Source organism: Lygodium microphyllum, chromosome 27, assembly GCF_053477565.2.
Source record: "Lygodium microphyllum isolate KBCC chromosome 27, Lygodium_microphyllum_v1.1.10, whole genome shotgun sequence".
In the NCBI taxonomy this organism is placed as follows: domain Eukaryota; kingdom Viridiplantae; phylum Streptophyta; class Polypodiopsida; order Schizaeales; family Lygodiaceae; genus Lygodium; species Lygodium microphyllum.
This window is the reverse complement of record NC_141161.1, coordinates 79446973-79472749: the sequence shown is the minus strand read 5'-3', so window position 1 is coordinate 79472749 and position 25777 is coordinate 79446973. Positions and strand designations below refer to the sequence as shown.

The 25777-nt window shown below is 38.9% G+C and overlaps 2 protein-coding genes across 3 annotated transcripts; both read left to right on the top strand.

The window, feature by feature from the left end:
• Nucleotides 1-13626: 13626 nt before the first annotated feature.
• On the top strand, nt 13627-16542 carry LOC148012508 (pentatricopeptide repeat-containing protein At1g06140, mitochondrial-like). Its single transcript, XM_087669507.1, has 2 exons — nt 13627-16082; nt 16150-16542. Exon 1 carries the CDS (start codon nt 13667-13669, stop codon nt 15482-15484), a length of 1818 nt encoding a protein of 605 aa, XP_087525633.1. The 5' UTR covers nt 13627-13666; the 3' UTR covers nt 15485-16082; nt 16150-16542.
• On the top strand, nt 15755-16542 carry LOC148012509 (uncharacterized). 2 transcript variants are annotated; one of them, XM_087669509.1, is made up of 2 exons: nt 15755-15894; nt 15993-16542. In XM_087669509.1, exons 1-2 carry the CDS (start codon nt 15859-15861, stop codon nt 16263-16265), a joined length of 309 nt encoding a protein of 102 aa, XP_087525635.1. In that variant the 5' UTR covers nt 15755-15858; the 3' UTR covers nt 16266-16542. The 2 variants fall into 2 exon arrangements, with proteins under 2 accessions (XP_087525635.1, XP_087525634.1); XM_087669508.1 differs by having other exon boundaries at nt 15756-15894; nt 16001-16542.
• Nucleotides 16543-25777: the final 9235 nt, after the last annotated feature.

Sequence of the window (25777 nt, the reverse complement as noted above, 5' to 3'; positions counted from 1 at the left end):
AGTCCCATCCAAATCCGAGAGAAAGCAAAAGAGACCCACACAAAAATCTAGGTCACAAATCAAGATACTTGAGGAGACAACACCAGATAAGTTAGTGACTGACGAGCTAGTTCCTGTGACACTTGAGCCCACAATTCCAAGAAAACAACCACTTGAAGTTGCTGCGAATCCATAAGAGGAACTGGTAGTGCCCAAAAAGTCATCGAGCAAGGAGGAAAAACTAGAGCCAAAGCATGACTTCCTCGTGAGGTTACTCAAACTGAAACGAAAAGTCCAAGGATAGATGAGATAAAGCCCTCAAGTGTTGATAAGAAACAACCCCAAGTTGTTGTTGGTTCTTCAAAACAACCAAAGTCTCCTCGAAACCAAGAACCTTTGTCACCCAAACCAAAACAGAAAATCTAGCAATAGCCTAGTGTAGCTGCTCAATCTAAGGAAAAGGATCCACAAGGGATAGCTACGAAAACATCAAAAGAGCGACTACATTCCTCTATGAGTGTTGCCACAAAAAAATCTAGAACTACTAAGACCATGAATACTTCCACTCAGTTTGAGGATCTAAGTGCAGATTCATCTATGACTGTTCACAATTGACCACTCCACTAAATTGAAAGTTACTACTTCCAATTTTGAGATGGAACCCATACAATCACAACCCTTGGTTGTGACCAAGACTGCCACTTCAACTAAAGAAAAAGCCTCTAGTACTTCAATCTCACACAAGGATAGAGAATCTAGTATAGAGATCATAATGAATCCATTGATTTACGAGTCATGTCCTTCTCGGCCAAAAGCCCCAATATACTTGAAAGTTGAAACCAGCTAAATGATTGATTATGGAGCTGTTAGAAAAGAGGGGGCACCATAGAGATCAATCTGAAGCTACGAGTTCTCAAGAACTAGATGAAACACTCTTGACTTCACTTGCTCATGCATATGTTCATACTGACCTTGGAATTCAAATTGCTGAGCATCAAGAACTCTTAGAAAAGCCTTTGACATGGTTAGAGCAATCAAAATTTGTAAAATTTACCCAATAGTTGTGGGAGAAGTTATAAAGCAAATGACCAAGGTAGAGCAGGAGAAGTACCACTCAATTCATGTGTTCTATATTGGGAAGCACACAACAAGTTGGAAAGATGTTGTAGCATTGGCCAAGAAAGTAGAAGGACAAAGTGAGTTTGAATGGAAATGGCATTCTAGTCGAGGGTCAGCTAGACGATATGGTAGCCGCTTAATGACTATTGTTGAGCAAAGAAAGGCACTTTGGACTTCAACGCATGATTCTATATATATTGCTCCTACATCTCTCCAAGTGCTAGCACTTGTCCACAATGTCAACATTTCTAATTTGGCTAAACTTGATCCCTTGTGTGACAAACTTCTTTCAGAGGAAGAGCTACACATTGCAAGTTGATTAGGACAACGAGACATGATGATTGATGTCACTAGATATATCTTTTATCTCATCCATGACCCACAACTTCTTGATGAGCATGCTTCATTAGAATACAATCCTAATTTCTATGAATGGTTTATTCCAAGGCTGAGTGACACAACACCAAATCTTACCTCTGCTTCTAGTACTACAATGGCTGAATCTTCATCAAATGAAGTGACATAGAGTGATGCATATAAGCCTTCTACTAACCCAGACACAGTGGGCTAGAAGAGGTATGCTTGCAACTCCGGATCCTAGGCCCAACACCACTAATGTCCCTACTAACTCACCCCACCAGTTAGTCCCAATTGAGCTAGTTGAACCTCAAGATGCTTCCGAGGAGGTTGCTGAGACACATCTTCATATCAGCCCTACTAAACTTGACCCTCCTTTTGGCATCAAGCCTTTGCTAGTATGTCAACCATTGAGTACCATGGCTTCTTATTTGGCAAATAAATTCAATTCCTCTGAAACATAATGCATACTCCAATTTGAGGCCATATACACTACTTATGCCAAGTTGTTTGCAATGATCGATCTAGGCCTTGCTGATGATGAGGTAGTTCAAGTTGCTTCTAAATGGCATTCCACTTGGGAGGACAATGAACATCTTTTCGATCAAAGCCTCTTGATTTAGAAGGACTATGTTAGGACTCTCCCTCAGAAGCACTTGCTATCATGCCAATTTATTCCTTCTTATGCTTCTATGACCAAAATCCAAGACCAATCAGTACTTGATGAGCGTGAGAAGAATTGTCATTTCTCAAGTCCATTCTCCAAGCCGCCAAGGATAGACAAAAGGCATATGCAGATTTGAAGCGTGAAGGTAGAACCTTTGAGGAAGGAGACATGGTCTTCATTTGCGTACGCCCAAAGAAGAGTTTCCTATCCTTAGGAGATTGCAAGAAGCTAAGTCCAAGGTATTGTGGACCATACAAGATCCTTAAGTGCCTAGGACCTAATGCTTATAGACTGCAACTCCCTGAGAACCTAAAGGTTCATAATGTATTCCATATTAGCCTACTGAAGAAGTATGTACCTAATCCTAGCCATGTACTTGATGACCAACAAATTGTAATGCCTAGCCAAGGAGTCCTTGAGCTACAGCCTGACAAGATCTTAGATGTTAGGGAGAGACAACTGAGATCCAGAACTTTGAGAGAATGCCTTGTCTAGTGGAAAGATTATCCCGAGGAGGATGCTACTTGGGTGGATGAAAGCACTCTCAACCATCAATATCCCCAGTTCATCTCGAGATGAGGACATCTCGATTCCTCCAAGGGGGAGAGAATGTAATATTTCCGTTTGAATAAAAATATTACTAGACCAACCTCCCGCACACCGTAAATTCGTGAAAAGATTATCTCCAGTGTCGGTAGTTGATCTATGACCGTACGCGAGAAAAGGAGTACTCCGCATTGGTCAACCGGGACCGAGGATCAAAAACCGCATCACCTACGGGGAAACATCCTCTTGGGAGGAGGTCAAGAGGATAATTATAGGTTTATTGCAAATTTTTTTAATTTACCTTCCCCCAGCCGAAGCGTGGCTGAGGGAAGGGGATGGGCTATATTGGGAAACTGAGGAGGTGGAAGGAAGGATACCATGCAAGGGGGCCACGTGGGAGAGGGAGTCCTCTCCCCCCCTTGTCCTATAAATACACCCTCTAAGGTGTTGAATGAAAAGGAAAAAGGCTACGACATGCTGCTTGAGAGGTGAGAGGAGGAAGGCGACAGGCTGTGGAGGCTATTGTGGAGTGAGTGGAGAAAGGAGTAGTGAAGTGAGTGCCGTGCTACGCCGTGTGGAGGAAGGAAGAGAGAGCTGTGCTGCACCAGCTAGCACCGAGTTGAAACGCCGCCAGCTCCACCTGATGGCTGCCATTAAGCCTCCAAAACGCCATCTACACGCCGCCACGTGCTGTCCAGGAGCTTCTTACAAGCTTCTCTAGGAAGCTTCTCAGGGGGCTTCCCTAAGCCACCTTCCCATTAGATCCTACACAAGCAATCTTTACCCCTCGGGATTTAAGCCCCCCTTCCCCTTGCATACCCACAAGCCATTTTACCCCAATTTTAAAGCCCCCCTTTTCATGGAGTCCCCATAAAGCCCAAGTTACCCCAAGGATTTTTAAGTTCCCTTCCCTTTGGATCCCCCACAAGCCATTTTACCCCGGTTTTAAAGCCCCCCTTTCCGTGGAGTCCCCATAAAGCCCATTTTACCCCCGGGATTTTTAAGTTCCCTTCCCTTTGGATCCCACACAAGCCATTCCCTAGGCGGGTTTTAAAGCCTTCCCTTTTGATCCTCAATAAGCCCATCCCGAGCTTTGAAGCAAAGGAAGCTACTAAGGCCCTAGGCCCGGTTCTTTGTAAAGAAGAAGAGGGGTTTCTCTACACCCTTCCCACTCAATTTCCCCCATAAGCCCATTGAAGAGGGTTTCTTTAAGCCCCTTTTACAAGAACCCTAAGGCCTTCCAAAGCCAAATTCCGCAAGTCGGAACTTCGGTCAAGGAAGCCATACCTCAAAGGGAATTGCGTATACAAGGGAGACGGGCCAAGATCATAAGACTGCAAGCCAAGACAAGAAGTTCGAAATCCATGAAGGCTAACCGAAGATCGAATTCGCGATGGCCCCTAAAAAGTCACAAGGTGCAACCACAGGAGGATCACCTCCTAATATTCATGTGGATATTTCACCAAAACCACAAGTCCATGTTTTCTTCCTATTTCTTGATTTACATCGAAGTATTACAATTATGCATGGTTAATTCATGGAATTAGGATGCACTTATGCTTGTCAAATCCACCTAGTTTGATGAGAATGAATTACATTGGCTATTTTTAAAAGAAATAACTCACGATTGAAGATTCGTCATTTGTATTTTTCAATGGAATGAACGAAAGATGTCTATGCATTTTTAGCAAGTTGCTTGTGTGCATTGCAAAGTAACAAATCTAGAACAACTAATGACTATCATTACAAAGTCGAGATTATTGTAGTACACCTTCGATTATGCATGGAAAGATTAAATCGCATGTCGCATTATTAGACAAATCTTTCTTCGTAATGATTCATTAAGAAAGTTGCTAACAACTGTAGGAATTTGCAAGGCATGGAAATGATTCTAGGGCTGCATAAAGTAGGTTAACTCTAGTCAATTAGCATAAATCTCATTCAACTACGTAGTAGTTAGGAAAGCTTGCGTAATGCTCAATCAATGTACAAATATTTCATTCAGAAATGAAGTTAGGGAAAAGTTGCATGGTTCGTTTAAACATAAAACCTTAAAGGCTTTAGTAGCATGAGTCGTGAATGCATGTCCTAGTAGGACCAATGGAAGTTATGCGAATTTTAACATGCACTTTGATCTTAACAAGAAAAGTTAGGTTTTGTAAAGCTAATCATACGTAGAGGCAATAAATCGTGTGCTTACGAGAATGGTATCATAATGCAACTAGTTTTTCTCCTCTTTGATCAAGACAATATCTTTAGGAATAGTTCATCCTTGTCGTACGATAAGTAAATTGGTTTACGCAAAACACCTAAACTGCAAAGGATTCATTTAGGATAGTTAAATCGATACAACTCACTCCAAGTGCTAACTAGGGTTTAGCACGTTAAGGACTTGACCTAGTCGCACTTATTGCCAAGTCAAAACTCTCATACCCTAAAGTCCTACCCACATTCACGGAATGTAGGGACAATTGGATGTACTTGCAAGAAACAAATTAGGGTTTCTGCCCTAAAGATCACTCGTTAAAAAGATAAAACTCGGATTGAGTTGGAACCCCTAGGACCGATGATGTCGGTCTAGTGCAATCGGGAATGGATTGGATATGAAGACACTCTAAACCCTATTCTTATCTAATCATGATTCCGTGATTAGAAGACGCCGTTCGATGGGTGAAATAGTCCCATGGATTAGATTCGACACTTGTGCAACAAGCTGCAATGTCGCATGATCTTGTGGTTTGATCACAAGAGAATGGCCAATTCCTCATAATGAGATTGGCAGATTCTTGCACAAGTTATCTTGCAAGAGGATGAGTAGTCGTCCTGATATAGCACCTTTCTTGGGAAAAGTGACCAAGATAAGGGAATTAGATATTTGCTTGGAAGCAAAGGACCAACCAATGATTTGGAGCAACATCTTTACTGTTAATAGAACTTAAGGTACTGGTTAAGTTGGGTTAATAGGGTAATGGCCCTAACCCAAGGACATTAGGGTTAACAAACAAACCCTTGGGGATCTTGTCGAGTCGCAATTGATCTCGGATTGAATGCTAGATGCATTCGGAGAGAAGGATTTACTCCTTAGCAGTTGGTCGCGGATTATGGATAAGCTTACGGGCTGGACTTTATGAATGTATTCCAAAGATAAATATGATAACCTGTTGAAAAGGAACTTGTTTGACACTGCTTTTCTATGTCAAGTGCTAAGATTACGTGAATGATTCGGTGCCTAATGGGCTAATTAAGGAAGCTGCTTGATGCATGTCCAACTAAATGTGGTAGGTAATTAGACAACTAAAACAACCTGAGGAAAGTGCAGTGGATGTGGCCATGGGTCCATCCTATGGATGGGTGGTTCCGATTGGTCGAGAACTTTTCTCAACCATAAAGGACAGCAAGGAGATCTTCCCAAAGTAAATGAATAGCAAGGGCGCTGACCTAGAGTCTAGTTTGTAATAATCCCAGTTTATGCTGTTTTAGGGGAACGTAATGGGACTATGCCTTATGGTAGAGAGGTTGAGCCTTGCATCCCTCTCGTTTCCCATTCTCCTTGAACCAAGTACAGCATGAATCCGCTTCGGCCCTGGCGTTTCTGCGTAAAGTAGTTCGCTCGGGTTTCAACGCTAATTGCCGTTTAGGAAATGACCATTAGGGAAAACCCTGATTCAAGTCGATCCTAAGTGGGAACGGCCAAAATACTTCCGCTACATGGCAGACGCGAAAAGTCCTAGATTGCAAACCCCGTAACATTCCATGAGAGTGCCAGGCAGAGCTTTCTAGACCTCCTTTCCGATGGACTGCTAAGACATGTCTTAAAGGGAACAGGTGGACACGTTACATCAACCATCATCGTCAGAAGAACTCATGGAGTAGTCTTCTAACTATGTATTAGACTATGTATGCATGTGCACTCACTATCAGTATTTGCACAATAACCTAGTCACGGTTTTTGGGTCCTCAAGTGCAGGACAACACTTTGAGCTTGCCCCATCTCCCAAACCAATATCTTCATATGTCCTATGCACAAAAAAAAAAGACTAGCACTTTCCCCTCAAAAGTGATTGCATGTGAGGTTTTCCTTTACAGGTACAATAGTTCGTGGAGGATCTGGCATCATCATTGCTACATCAACACCACATCACCCATCCTCTACAATCTTCCATTCAACTCCAAAATGACCATTCAAGCTGTCTCCATCAACAGGATCAACCCTCAAGCGAATCTTCAGAATCACCAACTTCTACAAGATTTGTCACCAGCAACAACCTCAGTCACCATCTCCTAATACCAGCAATATCTTTAGTACCAACCACGGCAAAAAGAATATAATCCTCATTATCAGTAGCATTCACTTCTCCACCATAAGGACCACTACTCCTTCATCGATTGATCCCAACATATTGTGTCTTCGCTGCAAGCTACAACATGCTACCTCCGACGTGAGTGCCATGGGAATGGCACTCGTTTAGGAGGGAAATAAAGTTAATGGTATTTTGAGATGGTAGCAAAAGCGCAAGTGCCTAGTACTTTTTGTGGAGTTTCAGTGTGTTATTTTGGGTACCTCTATATTATTTTGTACTCATGGACATCATCATATTATCATGGATGTATTATTTTATGAGAGCCGAGCTCACTCTTGTGCACATTGTATTCATCTCCCTTAGTTGTATTTAGTCTAAGGTTGAAGCATGCTTCAAGGATTGATTGGCCTAGAGTGCATCAAGTGGGTAGGACATCCAATAGAGGGTGCAAACCCTAATTCACAATTGTGGAAACCCTAAACACAAAACACAAAAGGGGCGCAAGCTCTAAATGGAAAAGGGGCGCAAACCCTAAACGCAAAATGCAAAAGGGTTGCAAACCCTAAACACAAAATGAAAACCCTAACCCTAACCGTAACCCTAATTCTTGGTCTATATAAGGGTGGGAGGTCTCAGTTGTATTCACCCTTTTGGCACATCCATGTTGCGGAAGCTCTATCAGTGTGACTACTGAAGCTTTCTATTCTATCTTTCCATTCTATTATCTTGCTTCCATTGTGTTGGAGTGATTGAGAGGGAGAGAGTGAAAGGTGTGTTGAGTGAGGGGCTAAGGGAAGGTGAAGCTCTTTACCATCGTCTTGCTTTTCTCGTCATCTCTACTAGCTCTTCAACTCGTTGGTGTACTCTCGATGGTGGATGCAAAGCAGTGACGACATTGGATTGTATTGATCGTGGTCATGGAACCATCTTTGAGCCTTCAAGTCATCAAACACGAGAATGTAAGTTAGGTGAGTTCACTACAACTCGAGCTAGTCTTGTGTTCTTTCTTTCTTGGGTTGGAGAGGAGGATGCTCGGTTAGTTAGAGTGGAGTGTCGAGAGACAAGGTGAGAGACTGTCGCCAACAAGAGTTGCGGCTTCTAAAATAATAGAAATCTAGATTGTTGATGCATTTGGCTCGATAGAAGTGATTTACATGTGATGTTTTGTATTATAGGCATAAAAGCTCATGAAGAACTTGAACTCTTTATATTGACTATTGGCAGCAAGTTCTTCATCCTTGTGTACATTGCACTTACCCCTTTCTAGCACTGCAACTCACATTGATCATGGAAGGACTTAATGAATCAAAAGTACCAACATAACAACAACATGCTCTTTAGGAAAATCCTCATCATCTATTGCACTTCATCAACTTCCAACAATCTGGTAGACAAGACATTGCAACAATCCTCTGCTTCAACGATATCCATCCTACTTTAATGCAATTTGAATACTTAAAAGGTACCATGCACATCCCCAACAACCATTGGTCCTCTAAAAAAACCTTGCCACTCAAGTCCTAGTATTCAAGCTCTATGGTGTGTGTGCACTTGGATGCTACCTCCAACATAGAGTGCCTAAGGGACTAACACTCATCTAGGACGAAATTTCAAAATTTGTCAAATATAGTAGCTAACCAATTTCAAAAGTTTGTCAAAGATAATAGCTAACCAATTTCAAAATTTTCCAAAAACAACAATTTATTAAAATAATATTTATAAAAATAATAAATAATAAATAACAACAATAGTTCAAAATGATGGAAATAAACATATGGTACCTATTTTTTTAAAAAGTATGATTATGATGGTCAAAAGTATTGTGGCTTTTAAATGTGATACTACTTCTGGCAATTTTAAAAATATGCAGTGAGTAGTTATATTCAATAAATAAAATAAAAATATTTACATAATTTGATTAGCTTTAAGCCCAATGACCACAAGCTTAGTCAAAACAAAAAATAACTCTTGCAACTTGTTAGCCCCATTTGACCAATCTTTTGCAAGCTACTTAAAACACATGCACTTGGCTCTTGATAGCCCTAAGATAGCTCAGGAATCTCTCCTTATGCACATGTATATCTCTGCACAAGGGATTTTCCTCTCTTTCTTTATCAAAATGTTATTTCTATTGTGTGAACCACATTCCATAGCCTAAGTGATTCTTCATCAATTTAGCCTTGGTTCCCAAACAGGGCAATCGTCATTTGGACAAGTTCATTTAGTAGGCTTGTTGCCTTAAACCATGTTCCATAGCATAAGGGATTCTTCATCAAGTTTGCCTTGGTCCCAAAACAAGGTAGTCCTCATTTGGAAAATTTCATTTAGGCCTTTTGCCTTAAACCAATCTTTTAGTTTTTTCTAGATTATTGAGGCTTCTTTACATGTCCAAAAGAGGTGCTTAACTATTTCTTTCTATGTTGGACAAAAAACACAATTAGTGTTTAGTCTCATCCATCTTCCCAATCTATCCTTAGTGCGCAATTTCCTTGTAGCGACTTTCCATAATTCTAGGTTTAACTATCTGCTAGGAGTAGCCTTACATACTCAAGTGAGTCAATGCTTCCATGTCCTCACCACTACATTTGGGTAGTAGTCCCTCCACTTAGCTTGGACCTTGGCATGAAAACTCCAATTCATCTTCCTGGTGGATATCTCTCCTCTTCCTCATCTTCATTGCAAGATTTCCTTTATGATTAACTAGGATCTTCCAAGACCAATCTTGCTATGGGTGGCTAGAAGTCCTTCTTCCCCCTTAAGGCAACCTCTAACCGAACCTTCTCTTTCTCATCCAAATTGAACCTCTCTGTGAGCTCTTCTACCCTGCATGTCTTTCCTCCATCTTGGTCCCACACATCCTTCCATCTAAGTATCCCCTTTTGTACTAGTTTCCTTGAAAGCTTTAGGTTGTTAGATGAAAGGGCATGTGGGAATGTCCAAATGCCTTGGAGCAAAGCCCCATCTCCATTCCTTTGCCTTTCCTTTGACCAATCTAACCCCTTCACTACTTCTTTCCACCCTCTCACCAAGCTCGAGATTGTGTTGTAGCCCTTGATCCCTAATTTAGTGTTTAAGGCCAATACTTTGTCAATCCAAGTGAGTCCCTTCCTATCAACTTAAGAGATTGTTGTTTCCCTTTCTTTTAACACAATGTTAGTTACACCTTATCATGAGTTCCTACCCCCTTATTCAACCACATTTACACCTTATTGCAAACTCCTAAAAATTTATCATAATTTTGCACCTATTTAACCAAGCTACATCATTAATAGCTGCCCTAGCAATAATTGTCCATAGTTCATCTTGCTCCATCTTTAGTAGTAGCTTGAATAAGTATCTCTTGATCCTACCTTAGATCATCCCTATGGCTTTTGACCCCATGCTCCATGAGATGGCATTCCATTTCTCCCTAGTGCCAAAGGACCATCGAAAGGTTTTGAAAACCTTCTCTAATCTTTCAATGTCTCTTTGTGAATGGGATAACTATAGAGACAAACATGTTTGCTGGCATAAGGATCTTATCTAACACAATGAGTCAGCATACAAATGATAGTATCAATTTGGGGCACTTCGTCATCTTTTGTTCTACTTTCTCCACAACCTAATCCAATTTTTGCTTCATTGTGGCACATAGTCCTATAGGTGCTCCAAGATACCTAAAGGTCCACTGACCCATCTTGATTACCTTGAATCCAAGATTCAAGACCTAGTTCGAGACCTCATTCACTCCTATGTACTGAAGTTCAATCTTGGGTTTGTTGATTAATGTGCATGAAACTTATGTGTATTGGTCATATAACTCTAGTAAAACTTCCAAATTCTCTAGGTGTAGTGTCTTGAAAAAGGTGGGTTTAGGGGCATCTCTTTCCACAAAGTAGTCCCCTTTCAATTGTGTTTCAATAGCATCAATTCTCCTCTCCTCCTCCACCTTAAGATAATCTTCAATTCTCTATAGCATCCAAACTAGATACTAGTCATTAGGATCAAAATCAAGAGCAGCCATAACATGGGCTCTACATCTAGTAGCCGAATCCACAAGCTTTCTCCTACTCTTAACTCAAGATCTACCATACTCCTTTGCCACCTCTATCACAGTCTTTGTGGTTGCCTCAACTTTGGTAACTGAATCATGTACTTTATTGCCAGCTTCTTTCCATGCATCACATGGTTTCTTTAGTAGCTTCTTGTCTTTAAGAAAACTATCATTGAACATAAATAATGTGGGGCCACTTTGGCATCCTTGAGAGGATTCAATCTTCAACATCATCTGAATAGGAATGTGGTCTAGATCTTAACATCAACAAGGACCTTTAGATTGGGTTGGGGTACAACCCACCACCCCTCGATTAAGATATGCCCTACCCAATCTTCCGTCCCTCCATGAAGAATCCTTATGCTTTTTGTGCCATGTAAAGGACTTGGCACCATCTTCTTCACACATGTGGGCTAGGTCAATTAGATCGTGTTGACTCCACAATTCACCCCAACTCTCCCTTTCAATAATCATCATTATGTCATATTTGTGTGACCTATCAACCTATGGGGATTGGAATATGATGTCATCATATTTCAATCCCCTAAAAGGATTGTACATTCTTGCTTGATCCTCAAAATGAGGGTCTCCCACAAGTGAGCTCTCTTCATCAAAATATGTGGTGCATAGATGGAATACAGGTGAATGACCATGTTTGCAACGATTATTTGGACCCCTAGTAGTGCTCCCTCTTCTTCAGTCCATAAAGCAAAAGTGTTTAACTCCTCTTTGATTAGCACCAATGTCCCTCCTCTCTCACATCCCTCTTTACTCAGGAATAGTCGGCACTTAGGCACTTCAACCTGACAAATATCTTCCAAGCTGAGTTTTACTTCTAGCTTTCTCTTGTAGAGCATATGCTTATAGGCACTTCTTTTGCTACTTGAACACAAGCCTCTAGCATTCAATAAGATAATGTTAGGTCTTCTTGCTAACTTAGTCATGGTATATGCTAGAATAGAGTTGTTGGAATTCCTCATTTCTTTTGGACAGGGAGCATAGACATTCCGCTCAATCAATGGCTTTCTTGCCTACTCCATGAGGAATACACTACTTTTCTTGCCATTCTTTAGTTTAGTGACCTCTTTGGGTGTAGGCTGATTCTCCTTGTTATCTTGTGCAACACGAATTTGAGCCTACTTCTTACATTGCTCTTTATTGTGATTTGGCTCACTTTTGCTAGCTTGTCATTCAACATGTTTCTTCTCCACATCCTTATTCCCGGTGCTAGCCCTTGTGTGAGTTTCAAGCATTTTATTTGGGAGGGCTTGCTACTTCTTATCTTTCTTAGTTGTTTCTCTTCCTTGCTCACATTCTTCTGCCTCTTGCATAGTGACTGTCTAATGGCACAAGTAAGAGGCATTTGGGAAATAGTTGAATTTGACTTCAACATAGACCTCAAGCCCACTAGGATCAACAACCTCCAAGAATTCATGGAAATTTTTATGCTTGTTCCAAAGAATGCAAGCTTTTTTGTTTGCCCTAATAACCCCATTTGTTGCCTTGGGTATATAGAGTACCCTCCCCAACACCTTAGACAATGCCCCAATTCATCATCCAACTAGTCTGGCAAACTAGGGTATGTGATCTAGACTAGACACTCTTGCTATAAGGAATCATTGGGTTAAAGTGGGAAGTCCAAGGAAGGGCACAAACATAATGCCCCTTGAAGCCAACTGCTAATGCAAGTATCCAATCCCACTCTTGTTGTGAGCTAAACCAAGAAAAATAGAAGACTTGTCCAATAAACTTATATTGGTTAAGCAAGGCCCTCCCATGATATGCTTGCACGAACCATCGTGGGAACTCTTCTTTGTCAAGTACTCGACCCATAATTTATGGATATAGGCCACACACAAAAAAATCAGCATACCTTTACTTGATTCTTTGCAAATACAGGGCCACTAGAGCTCTAAGTACATTGGCTCTCATCTTAGCTGCCACCTTTCGCCTTCCATCTGAGAACTCTCTAATGTTCGGGTGCGGCTGCTTCTCTACTTCTCCTATGTCAATGTTAGATTGTTTAGCAATCACAACAACAAAATCCATATCCACCACTTCCTCATTTCTCATAGCCTTCTTGCTTAGAGCTTCAACTTCATCACCGTCCTTTACATGCCTCTTCCCCGAGTTTGGTTGTTACACGTGTAGCTGCCACATGTCAAGGCAGATTGCAAATACTGAAAACACCTTTTTGGCATTAAATGGCTTTTATTAGCAGTTACTAGTAGCACTTTAGAAAGTGTGAAAACTAAAGAATCTCAAAATTTTCTCTTTTCTTGCTGCTAGATGATCTTATTTTCGGTAATTTATTAGGCTATTCTTATAAGTCTAATAATAGTAGCATCTTTTTTTAAAATGCATTTTTAATCCCTTGAAAGGCACTAGGTAGTAGGTGCGCATTCAAGTTGGGTTGAATTTTGGGATTGAAACCTTGCTCTATTCGCACACACTTGTACACACATTGTTGTTTTAAATAAATAAATTGCTTTAAATAAATAAATAGATATCTAGCTATATTTTTCTTTATCTTTATATGTAGTCTTTAAATTTCTATAGATATTTATTCATTTATATAAACGATAGTATCATGGTGGGAAATATACTTTACTTTCCAGAATTCCATGGAGGCTTGCAAGCTTGCATCCCATTTCTGCCGCATGGATGTTCCAGCTGACATGGCGAACAAGGGTGTATTTCAGAAGGGCAGGCTGGAGAAGAATCTCTCATGCAACAAGCTCCTTCATGCCCCAATGGACTGCTACTACCCTAGAGTCTCTCCAACAGAGAGTCCCCTCTGTCGAAAGCATCACACGATTGATCCAGAACTGCAAGTCATCCAACAGTCTGCACCTCATCAGACAGTTGTATGTGGCCATCTGCAGCAGAGGGCTAGATACGCACCAGTATCTGGGTAGTCACCTGGTCCTGCTTTTTGTAGAATGTTGCAGTTTGCCCTATGCCCAGCAGGTGTTTTACAGACTGGCCTGCCGGAATGAATACTCCTGGACCTCAATCATCTCCGGCTACGTTGGTTCCGAGAATTTCCTGCACGCCTTGGTCCTGTATCGCGACATGCAGCAGGATCGTGTGCAGCCTAATAAGTACACATTCGTGCCGCTGCTGAAAGCTTGTATCAGGCTGAAAGCTGCCGAGCGAGGCCATGAATTGCATGCCGACATCGTCAAATTGGGGCTAGACTCTGACCTGTTCATTGGCAACGCATTAGTCGATATGTATGGCAAATGTGGCTCAGCTACAGATGCACAGGAAGTGTTCGGCAAGCTTACTATTAGAGATGTTGTTTCGTGGAATGCACTTTTGGAAGCATATACGGAACACAATTCCACTCAAGCAAATGAGGAGTGTTTTCTAGTGTCTGACTACAGAGAATTACATAAAAGCCTACTGCTTTTTGAGAAAATGCAAGAGGACTCTGTACATCCTGACGGTTATACATTTGTAGCTGTGCTGAAAGCTTGTACTGGGCTTAATGATATGGAAACAGGCCAAAGAGTGCATGTTGAAATTGTACTAAAGGGTTTGGAAAATCAGCTTTTTGTTGGTAATACATTGCTGAATATGTATGCCAAATGTGGACTGCTTGCAGATGCACAACATATCTTTGACAAGCTTTCTGTTCGAGACACAGTGACTTGGACTGCCCTGTTGGTAGGGTATGCTGAACATGAGTTTGGCAAGGAAGCAATAGGCTGCTTCAGACAAATGCAACTATGGGGTGTATCTCTCGATAAGGTGGTGTTCCCTTGCAGCTTGCAAGCCTGTGGCCTTACAGGAGCCTTACTAGCAGGGCATGAAATACATTCAGAAATTATCATAAGAGGTTTGGAAAAACACCTTTCAATGGCCAACACATTAATAGACATGTATGGCAAATGTGGTTCTCTTGCTGAAGGACGAGATGTTTTTGAAAGGTTGCCTGTACGGAGTGTTGTATCATGGACAGCAATGATAAAGGCATATGGTGAAAATCACGAGGGCAATATGGCTATACAATGTTTTGAGGACATGCAAGAGCAAGGTGTGAAGCCAAATGCCATCACTTTCACTTGCATTCTTGCTGCATGCAGCCATGCAAGTCTGGTCAATAAAGGCCAAGAGGTTTTCGAATTGATGAGAGAAGAGCATGGAGTTGAACCAACAGAAGATCACTATGCTTGCATGGTTGATCTTCTTGCACGATCAGGAAATATTTATGAGGCAAAGAGGCTTGCTGAAGGCATGCAGCCTCCATCTGAAAATGTTCTCATGGCTCTGCTTACAGGCTGTAAAATTTATGGGGAAATGGAAGTGGGCCAGAAATGCTTTCAACAGCTTGTCCAGTTGAATGAAGAAGATGCTGCTCCATATATCCTGATGTCAGAAATCTTTAAAATTGCTGGCATGTGGAGTGATGCAAACCAGCTAGAAAGCAGCATGACAGAAAAAGCTTGCAAGCACATTGCAAGATTAGAAGTGTAATTGTGAAACATGATGGATCAAAGGCTAGGTGTCAAAACTAAATTCAAATCTGACAAATTCGTGGATCAGAAGGAAGCAACTTCTTGGTTTTCTAGAGGATCAATCATCATTCTTAAATTTCCGTGTGAACAATATTTTCCAAACTTTCTTGGGGATGTGTTCTTTCTCTAAAGAGGCATTCAGTTGCACTGTTAGAGGTTTGATTATTCTCAAAAACATCAAGACCACCACTTATGCAGAGAGCCAACTTGCGAAAATGTGTCCATGATGCTGATAAGCTGGCTCAGGGAGAGCTAATGTCATTGAGAGCCACTCTGCAATTCTACTTTGCATATTAATTTCAGCAGCATCATGTCGGGCATCTGTAGGAAATCATGTTTTTGTCTGAAGGGGGAATGTTTTCCTCTCAGGTATGTACTATACTTTATAGTAATGTAGCATTCCCCTTCTGAAAAATTTGATGCTTTCTGTACTTGCATTAAAACTGCATTTTGGTGGCTGACAACAGTGTGGCAGGCTTGAGCAGTACCAGGTGGCGGAGAACAGTGGCATGGCAGCAGCAGGGGCTGCGCTTCACATCAGGCAGGAACCTGGAAAGGTAGGAGCAGTAGTAATTGATGTATATCAATCAAAGAGGACAGCAACTAACTGTGTTCTGACCTCAGGGTGGTTGTGGTGGCAGGGAGGGATGTCATCTGATGTAGATGAGGTGTCACCACAGCAGCTGGAACAGTCATTCAGTCTACTGGAGCAGGTGTTGCTGCAGCAGGAGCAGGTGTGATGAGGTAGATGCTACTGTGGAGGCTGCGGATATAGGGTGATGATGATAGATGTGGCAATGTAGATCAATAATGTGGATGAAGGCTGGTTCCTCCAGGGTTGACTTCTATAGAGTTTGGGCAGAGATTTGTCCTATGCAAACTCAAACTCTTAAGAATAATTTGAAGTTGGCCCATGCCCGTGTGAGTTGTTTTAAATTATATTAATGTGAATTATGTGTCGAGACATGCAATAATGCAAGGGTTTTCACTAGGAAGGCTCTGCATATGGGTTTTCATCCAATCCCCCAAATGACTGTCATAAACAATAAATGCAAGGGAAGATGCAACATGTAGCAATGAATTGCACAGTGGCTCTGGTGTGGCTCTTCACAAATGGAAGATCCTCAGAGGTTTTCATCTCGTCAAGTGCTTTACAAATATGTATGAATATCAGTACTGCAAGTACAATAAAAAGCTGTTGATGGCATTGAAAAACAAATCAAAATCATGTATGTACAAGGAGGTAAATCACCCCTCTCTCCATCAAGCCAATGTCACGAAGGTGTTAGAAAAGCAAGGCCATTGTTGTTGTGGAGCCAATTGAGCATCAGCTTTGTAAGTTGGGATGCATGGTTCTCTGCTATTGGGATGTAGGACAGATGCTTGGTGCCTAAGTCAAACCTCCTTTATGAAACACAGTAACAGTCCTACATGCTTTGTCCAGTGTGAGTAGATACAATTGTTGGAAAGAGCAGTCTGACTGTTGATATAGATCATAATTTGTAGGAGTCTTGACAGGGAAATGCATCTTGATCAGAAATCAGCAAAGATAGATGGCCTCTGTGGAGGAAGCTAGAACAATATCTTGCTTCTTATTAGACCAAGAAAATGTTGCTAAAAGCCAAGATGAAAAATATAACCATGATGGAGTGTTGATAATTCAACTTTCCAGCCCAGTCAAAATCAATGTGGCTTTACAATGTCTGTCCTGATCGAAATGCAAGCCCAATCATCTGCATCCTAAAGCTTGAATGAGATGCAAATATTCATCCATAGATACTTTAGCATCATACTTCTTGATCGACTTGAGTTCTTCTAGTTCTTTTCAGGCATGGGGCTTGCTCTTAGTGCAGAGAGGATTAGCCATTGCTTCTTAGCAGTGAAAGCTTCATGCTTTATCTTATGGCCTATACACACCCAACTTGACTATTCATTCCCATCATATAGATATTATTCCATTAGCTAGATTGTGGAGTATAAGACTCATAGTCCTAATGCACAACTCAATAAAAGGTGAGAGAACCTAGGAAAGGCAGAAGAGATTCTCAATCTTTATTGGCTTTGAGAGTTTAAGCATGGACCAACACTTCATACCTACAAAATCACATAGTTGTCCTATTTGGGATAACTCCTCACTCTGCCTTGATCTACGTCGAAAAGTTTTCACCTTTATCAAGCCACAAACAACCTATCTGGCCTCAAATCTTGCATTCTCTCTAGCTTGGGGGCAAGTTTGGTGCTTTGTTGCTCCTTGCAACTTGGCACAAATAGAAAGAGATGTGTTTGCTTATTTGCACTAAAATGATTATTAAAATGCCTCCAATTGTTCATCAACAATTTGCTTTATAGTGCTTTTGAATACTTGAGGGTAAGACTTAATAAGTGGTGGATGAGTTTAGTGTTGGGATGAAGGCCAATGACTAATAGTTGGGTGGGCTCTCCTTGTATAAGTACACACTATGCAATAGGCCAATGGTTAATAGCCAAGTGGACATCCCTTGTATAAGTACACATTGTACAATCATATAAAGTGAAGGTAACAAAGAATAATGATACCATTCATTGTACCCACTTTAACTCTTTTATGTGCTCTCTCTCAACCCTCTTGCACCCATTGCTTTTACGTTCCACCATAGCTTCTCTCTCAATTGGTATTAGAATGGTGTTTTAGCATTTGATGGAGCTTATACTTCGAGCAAGGAATGTGAGGAGTGAAGCTTCATTGCAAAGATCAAGGATTTGAGCTTTTTTTGTGATATTCATGTTTGTTGTCTTTATCTTGAAGGAGGTACTATGTCCATTTATAAACTCTACATTTGAGCCAAACAAGTGTTCTAGCTCGAGGAGTCACTGAGGCTCGATTCGGGGGCTTTAATTGCCCAATTTAGTTGCGTTTGGATAGCCATTAGTGGATAGAATTGAAGCAAAGCAACTTGGTTTTGGATGCTTGAGATTTTGCTACATGCCTTTAATGTATGCAAGTGCAAGGCTAAGTAAAGAGAGAACTTGTCATTTGAAGGTAGGGGGATTGGTTGCCAAAAAGCAGAGGGCTTAGTAGGGTCATTAAGCAAGGGGCTTGCTACAGTTTGTAACATAGAAAAGGAAAGATAGAGGCTTGATAGTTTGCTAAGATTACAATATTTATGCATTGTTTACTCATCTAGATATAGGAGATTGTTTATGATGAAAATGATGTGTTTTGATACATTTTGGTGATTCAAGCTAGTCGTGCCATTTTTTTCACTTTTTTAATGTTTTAGAAGTTACATGGCTTCTATTTTATCTCAAAAACTCTTTGTTGCAACCTTTGAATTAAGATCATTTGCGCTAGAATTAGTTTTATACTACCAGAAACATTATATGTGTGCTTGGGAGGTTGTTTTACCTCAAAGTGTAATATATAATGTTTCTTATCTGTAACACATTTTTCAGGTACCATAGCAATACTTAGGTGTACATATTTTTAGCTATCAATGCATGTGCAACTTTTACAATACGTTTATTTTTCCTTTCTACAACATTTTATTGTGAAATATATCTACATGTAAAGTGTTCCTTTATTTCATGAGACCTAAGAAAATCATTGAACTCGTTAGAGAGGTATTTTTCAATCCCATTTTGTTGTGAGATATGTCTACGTGTAAATTGTTGCTTTATTCCATGAGACCTAAGAAAATCATTGAACTCATCAGAGAGGTATTCTTTCGCCTCTATTTGACGTCAAAGTACTTAACTTTCAAGCTTGTTTTTGTTCTAACAATAGCCTTGAAAGTTTTCAAGTGCTCAAATACTTCACTGTTTTTCTTCATGAAATATACCTAGACTTTCCTAGAGCACTCATTAATGAATGTAATAAAATACTTATGTCACCAATAGATATTTTGAATAGGCCTCAAAATAATTGTGTATGCAATATCAAGTATGTTCTTGTTTGCACCTTGCTCATGTAAAATTGGTTGCCTTACATACTTTCCAAATTGATATGCTTTACAAACTTTATATAGTTTCTCAACTTTGAATGTAGGCAAACTTATAACCAACCCTTTTGACTATATTAGTTTTAGCCTTTGCATATTTGCATGTTTAATATGTTTGTCATATTTCAACATCTACAATCACATCTTTGCCTTCAGTATACATAGCAACATTTATAGTAGAAATTCCAACATCCAAGGTACACATAAGGCCAACTCCATGTCATTTTGCAATCAACTTGTACTTATTATTAAAGTTCTCAACAAAATAGCCCTTTGGATTAAATCTAACTTGCAGACCTTACTCTACCATTTAACTAACAAATATCAAAATCTTTGTGCTGTATGGTACATATGAAACATCTAACAAATACTTTGTCTGATCATCACACAAGGATAAATTAACTTTCTCAATGTGTAAGATCAGGTGGTATGAAACATTGTTAATCTTTACATAACTTAGACTATATAAATCTTGTATTTCTTGAAATCATTTCAACATGATTGGTCATATGATTAGATGCACTTAAATCAACATACTATACATCATCACATGTCCCCTTTCTTGTAACAATATTCATTATATGTTATATAATAAACAGATATTCTTTTTTATCATCATTCTATCTAGAAGACTATGCATAATTTCCTTGCTACAATTTGTCAATGTGAATATCATCCCTTTTATCTTAACACTGGGCTATAATTTAACATGTTCTTCCATTGTAATGACAGATAATATTGAAATTATTAGAATCTCTATTTTGCCATCCATCTCTTTCTCTAGAGCTCTCCATCTCTAAAATTACCATGGCATCTTGAAATTTGTATGTTACCAAATTATTGATTTAACATATTTTACTCGTTGCAACTAGCAGAACCCATACCATAGTCTCTTGAAGAGGATTTGTCACATCATCTTCTTGAACTGGGTAAAATGCTTGGACCTATTCACAACTTTTTTTCAATGATTCGCTCTGCATATTGATCTCTTCAATAATAATGAGAGACTAACTCATCAAAATCTAAAAATGGCTCCCATAAATACACAAAAGTAACAAAAGGTTTCTAAATCTTCTCATTATTAAGACTATCCAAAGTAGACGAAACCAAATCATCATTATTAAGTATTGTATCAATCGTTGCTAAGGCATCTATAATTCCTTTCACCTTCAAAACCTACTCATTTACATACATCTTTCTTTTCTTCAAAGTATTTAACTCTTGCTTGAGTTGAATCTTTTATGCCTTTGTATTTATTGATGAAGACATATTCTCAAAAGGTTGTCTAACTTGCATGTGAAATTTTTACATTTCTAATATGCCATAGCACAATATTATCAATGATTGTAGATAATCAATGCATTACCTTTTTGTCTTTTGCATTCCACTCTTTTTACACCATTAATCCTTCTGTAGTCCACATGATCATTCAACTTTGGTTTCTTTTATTCACTTGAAACAAACTCATAGAGGCCTTTTGTAACATGAAAATTTGTGACATGAAACTTCCATGATGGGTAGTTATTATTGTCTAGCTTCTCAATAATCGGATTTACCATTATTCTCAACCATTATGACACAACTGAGTACCAAACATCAAGGAAGTCTTTTATAACCCTTCACAAGATGTGCACAGTAATAAACTAAGCAACCTTTTTCATAGATCTCTCAATAATAGATACAATTTGTAACTTGTTTGAAAATGAACCTTATGTTTATTTCTTAATAAACACCTTAGAACTTACATATTCAAAATCTATAACATGTATACCTAAGAATGGCTGACAAAGCCAAAATTGTAGTATGTCCTAAAATTGACTGTTGAATAATAGATACAATCTGTGACCTATTTGGAAATAGACCTTATGTTTACTTCTTGACAAACACGTTAGAACTTACATATTCAAAATCTATAACCTGTATACTTGAGAATGGCTTACAAAGCTAAAATTGTAGTATGCCTTGAAACTACTTTATGTAGGGCTTACATAGCTAAAATGGGGCCCAAAAAAATCTCAGATGGCCAAGAACACAACCCCTAAATGGCTTATCTATAACATATATACCATTTTACTTATATACTAAATCTCATAGCAATATGATATTTTTGCTCTACTCTACTTCTAGTGTCTCCATAGGTACTATCCAAGAAAAAGAGTGAGAGAATGGGAGAGCTCCTTACTAGTTGCTTGCTTGCTTGAATATTGGCTCCTTCTCCTTCACTTATGGTGAGGCTCAAAGTACACTCTTAACCTTAGTATGCGTGTAAGTGCCTTATTTACTATATATGAAAAAAACCTTGAATGCCATGTGAAGTGTAGATGTCTTGGTTGTAACTCCTTGTATGTATATTTTTGGATCTATCTTTGATATATATTCAAAATCCTTCAAGATGACACTCTATAAGGGTTGTAGAGGTCATAACGTAAATGTATGTCTCTCTCTTGACAATTTGATGTCATTTACTATGGTTTCTTCATTCAGGAAATATGTGATCAATAATATTCAAGAGAGTGGATGTTCTTGGTTGTCTATGATGTGACGTGAAATCTTGTACTAGTTTCTTGAAAATTGAATGTCATTTTTATGTCTTGCATTCATGCTATTTTAGAGCAAATAGAGATTTAAATAGTTTCAGGGTAGATACACACTCAAGCAGATTCTTGCAATTCAGAGAGTTTCCTACAACTCAAGCAAATTTGTATAGTTTAGGTAGATTCCTACAATTTAGGTACTTTCTTGCAATTCAAGTATATTCATGTAATATAGGTAGATTCATGTTATTCGAATGTTCACGAGGTGGTGGAAAAGAATACAAAGAAGACTCACAAGAAATGCACTACCAACAAAGAAGGAGATCAAAAGCAACTTCAAGAAAATGCAATAACGAGGAATGGATTGGCAAGAAATTCTTCTCAAGCTAAGATTATGAATAGGAAGATGTAGAAGAAGATAAGATAAAGAATAATGAGAAGAAAGGATTTTTCTTTACTTGAATCAACCCTAAGGAAATAATCTAAAGTGCAAAAGTGTCAAGGATTTAGTAGTTTCAGGTATAACCTGGTGTAAAAGTATCACGAGCTATTGAAATGGCACGAGTAACGTGAATTGTCAAAGATCTATTAGAGATGACCTAATAAGATAGAGCAATTTGATCTGTATGGGAGGTTCTAGACAATACCTACAAAATAGTTCTTCACACACCCTGAACTGTAAAAATTGCAAGAATAACCTCAATATCATAGGACGAAAACCTATTAGTTCATCATTGCAAAAGTAAAGAGGTTGGCTAAAAGAAAAGTAGGTTATTTGCAAACTACATGGGTAAATCTAAGAGGAAGCAAAAAGATTCAAAATTTGCTTTGAGCATGGGCATACCTTAAGATGTTGTCCATATATTTATGCATCTTGTGAAAGAGAAGAATCCTACGAGTATTTCTACGTGGTTGATTTATATACATAGTTCAATGGCATCCGCAATAAGCTTTCTTCAACAGCAAAAAAAGGTGCAGGTTCAAGGATGGATAGAGAATGGGAAAAGTTGAGTTCTTTTGAGAATGTACTTGATGCTGCTTATGAGGAGCATGAGGAATGCCATAAAGTTAATCTTGCTCCATTTTGAAGCATGTTCACAGGTTGCTTAGAGCAATTCAAGTTCAAGGAGAAATATAAAGATATCCTAGTTTTTGATTTGGCTTCAAGTTCAAGTGATGATGATGATTGCTACCCTTTACTTGTGGTTTTGCCAAAGATTGAGGCTGAGGGAGTGAGTATAAAGTGGTTTAGGACCATGGAATTAGTCATCCTAAATCAAGAAAATAAGGAAAACTCGAAAATTAGGAAACTGAGAAGGAGCAATGTGTATGGACAATTCAATTGTGCAAGATGAGGAAGGACAGATGGCTATTATTCATACCAAGCAAAGATATGATCATGCTATGAGAAGATCTATAAGAGTGGTGGAGGATGAAGTATAGGAGGTCAACTTGAATGAGGAAGGATAGGCTAAACCCATCAAAGCAAGCATATGTGTTGAGGAGGTGTTCAAGAAAAATCTCATCAAGCTATGTAGGGAGTTTCAAGATATATTTGCTTGGGATTACACAGATATGAGAGGATTTGATCCAGCGGCTTGTCAACATAGAACTACCTTGAAGAAGGATGCCAAACCAATCATATAAAAGCAAAAGCTAAATGTACCAATAATTTCTTGTCTGTTGGTCGTGTCAAAATTACAAGATGGATTGTAGAAACTTGAATTTTTGTTACCTGAATTCTTGAAACAACAATCTAAGTTCTTACAACAACAATGGAAAGTGTTGCAACATTTTAAAATGCATGATATGCATGTTAGAAGGGGCCATCAAGAGAGCACAAATTTTTTATGATATCTTAAATAATAAAATATTAGCATATGCATCTGAATGTTCAAAATCTATAGACATCAACATCAATGGGGAAGATAAAGTTCAATATTGTATCAAAAGGTGAGAATGTTAAGAAGCCCAAAGGGGCTACAAGGCCACTCTCAAGCAAAGAGCTTTTGAGAACATGCAAGGAGAAGTTCACTTAGGCCTCATGAACACAAGGATTATTCGCAACTCAAAAGGCAATGAGTTTAAGAAGAACAAGAACAAAAAAAAAAGTAGTCCACATGGTGCAGGTGCTTCATTTGGAAGCTTGTTCTAAGTATTTGTCTATACAATTTAGCCATCGAATTGATGAGCATGAGTGTTGTTTGATTATTTCACCATGGCAATCCGTGTTTAGACCCCATGACTTGGTCTATATGTATGGTATGATCAACAGATTATGAGTTTGTATTCTGGTGGATGATAGATCAACTCACAACTTTATAAACTATATGTTGGTTAAGAAGCTATATTTTCCCCAGGTATAGTACTCCTACCTATGTAGTCGCTCTCATGAATAAGAGTGACAAGAACATGTGGAATATGGAAGTATATGATGTTTCATTAGAGGTACAAGGGCATACTATGAAATTGAATTTCCAAGCTATGACCATGACTAAGGTAGCTACAGTGTTAGGCTGAGAGATTACAAAATTTTAGTAACATGTTAAAATGTAGTTATGAGCATAATATTATTGCATTTGAGGACAATGGTGCATGTTTTGTTATTGGGTGAGCAGAACATTCAGCCATCCCCTCTTGTATGTATAGCTCAATTTAATTATTTACCTAAATATACTAAAATAAAATGTTTTTATTTTTATTAAATTCTATCTTCCTTTGTTTATTTGGACAAGTCTATGTCTTATATTGATGAGGTTCTTTGCCAAAATTCAATGATAAATTAAGAACATGCTCTCTCTCTACTTTTTCTTTAAAAGATAATTCCTCACCACTACATTCTCTTGGGAACTCTTCTTCTCATTCTCGACCACATGTACATGATAAGATGCAATAAATGCTTAAGGAACACAAGGATATATTTAATTTTGATTTGCTCTAGATTTACCTCCCAAATGTATTGTAATACACATTATTGATGTTTTACGAAGGAATAAATCCACAAGTTGACGATCTTATCAACTTAGTGCTAATGAAGCTAGCAAAGTAGAGAAGAAATCGATTGATTATCTCCAATGAGGATTTATTCAACCAAATTTTGCTTCATGGCTTCCCCAATATTGTTGGTGAAGGAGAAGGATGGGTCCAATGCATGACCTTACGAGCTTGAAGCTTTTATTGAGTCTTATGCTCCCACTATGTACTTGATGTATCTTGGGTGGTTGGATGCCACTCATATGAGGATTTGAGCTTTGTTTTCTCATCTAGCATCTAACTTTTGTTCCAGTGGGAGCTGCTTACTTCACACTTGGATGTTACATCGAGCTTTGGATTTTATTTGTAGTTGAGTTTGAGCTACTTCAACTTCTACTCACGTGTTGTAGGTTGTTTTATATCAGTGATTCCCCCACTTTGGCATTGATTTCTTACTATTGTACCTCATTTTCAACATACTATAATTGCACCTTGTTGTATTATTTATGAGAGTAGTTCCCCCCATTTGATGTTATTTTTGTCATAGTTTGTGGATAGCTCATTATTTGGTTTGTAACTCTTTTTTCAGCTTGTTTTGACAACAATTTTGGGGCTATTTGCAGGTGTCACAATAGCCTATTTGGTTTGTATTATGCCTCTTTTTCTTGTAGTATGGTTGGTCATTCAAATGACAGTGCCATCTTCAACATTGAAAAGTTGGATGGCACAATTATGGCTATTGGAAGACCCAAATTTGAAAGGTTTTAG

What these genes read in the sequence shown, in the direction of transcription:
- LOC148012508 (XM_087669507.1), top strand. Translation starts at nt 13,667, where the DNA reads ATGTTCCAGCTGACATGGCGAACAAGGGTGTATTTCAGAAGGGCAGGC.
- LOC148012509 (XM_087669508.1), top strand. Translation starts at nt 15,836, where the DNA reads ATGTCGGGCATCTGTAGGAAATCATGTTTTTGTCTGAAGGGGGAATGT. An exon ending in GGGGAATGTTTTCCTCTCAG is followed by an intron (nt 15,895 to 16,000) that starts GTATGTACTATA and finishes ACAGTGTGGCAG; the next exon opens with GCTTGAGCAGTACCAGGTGG.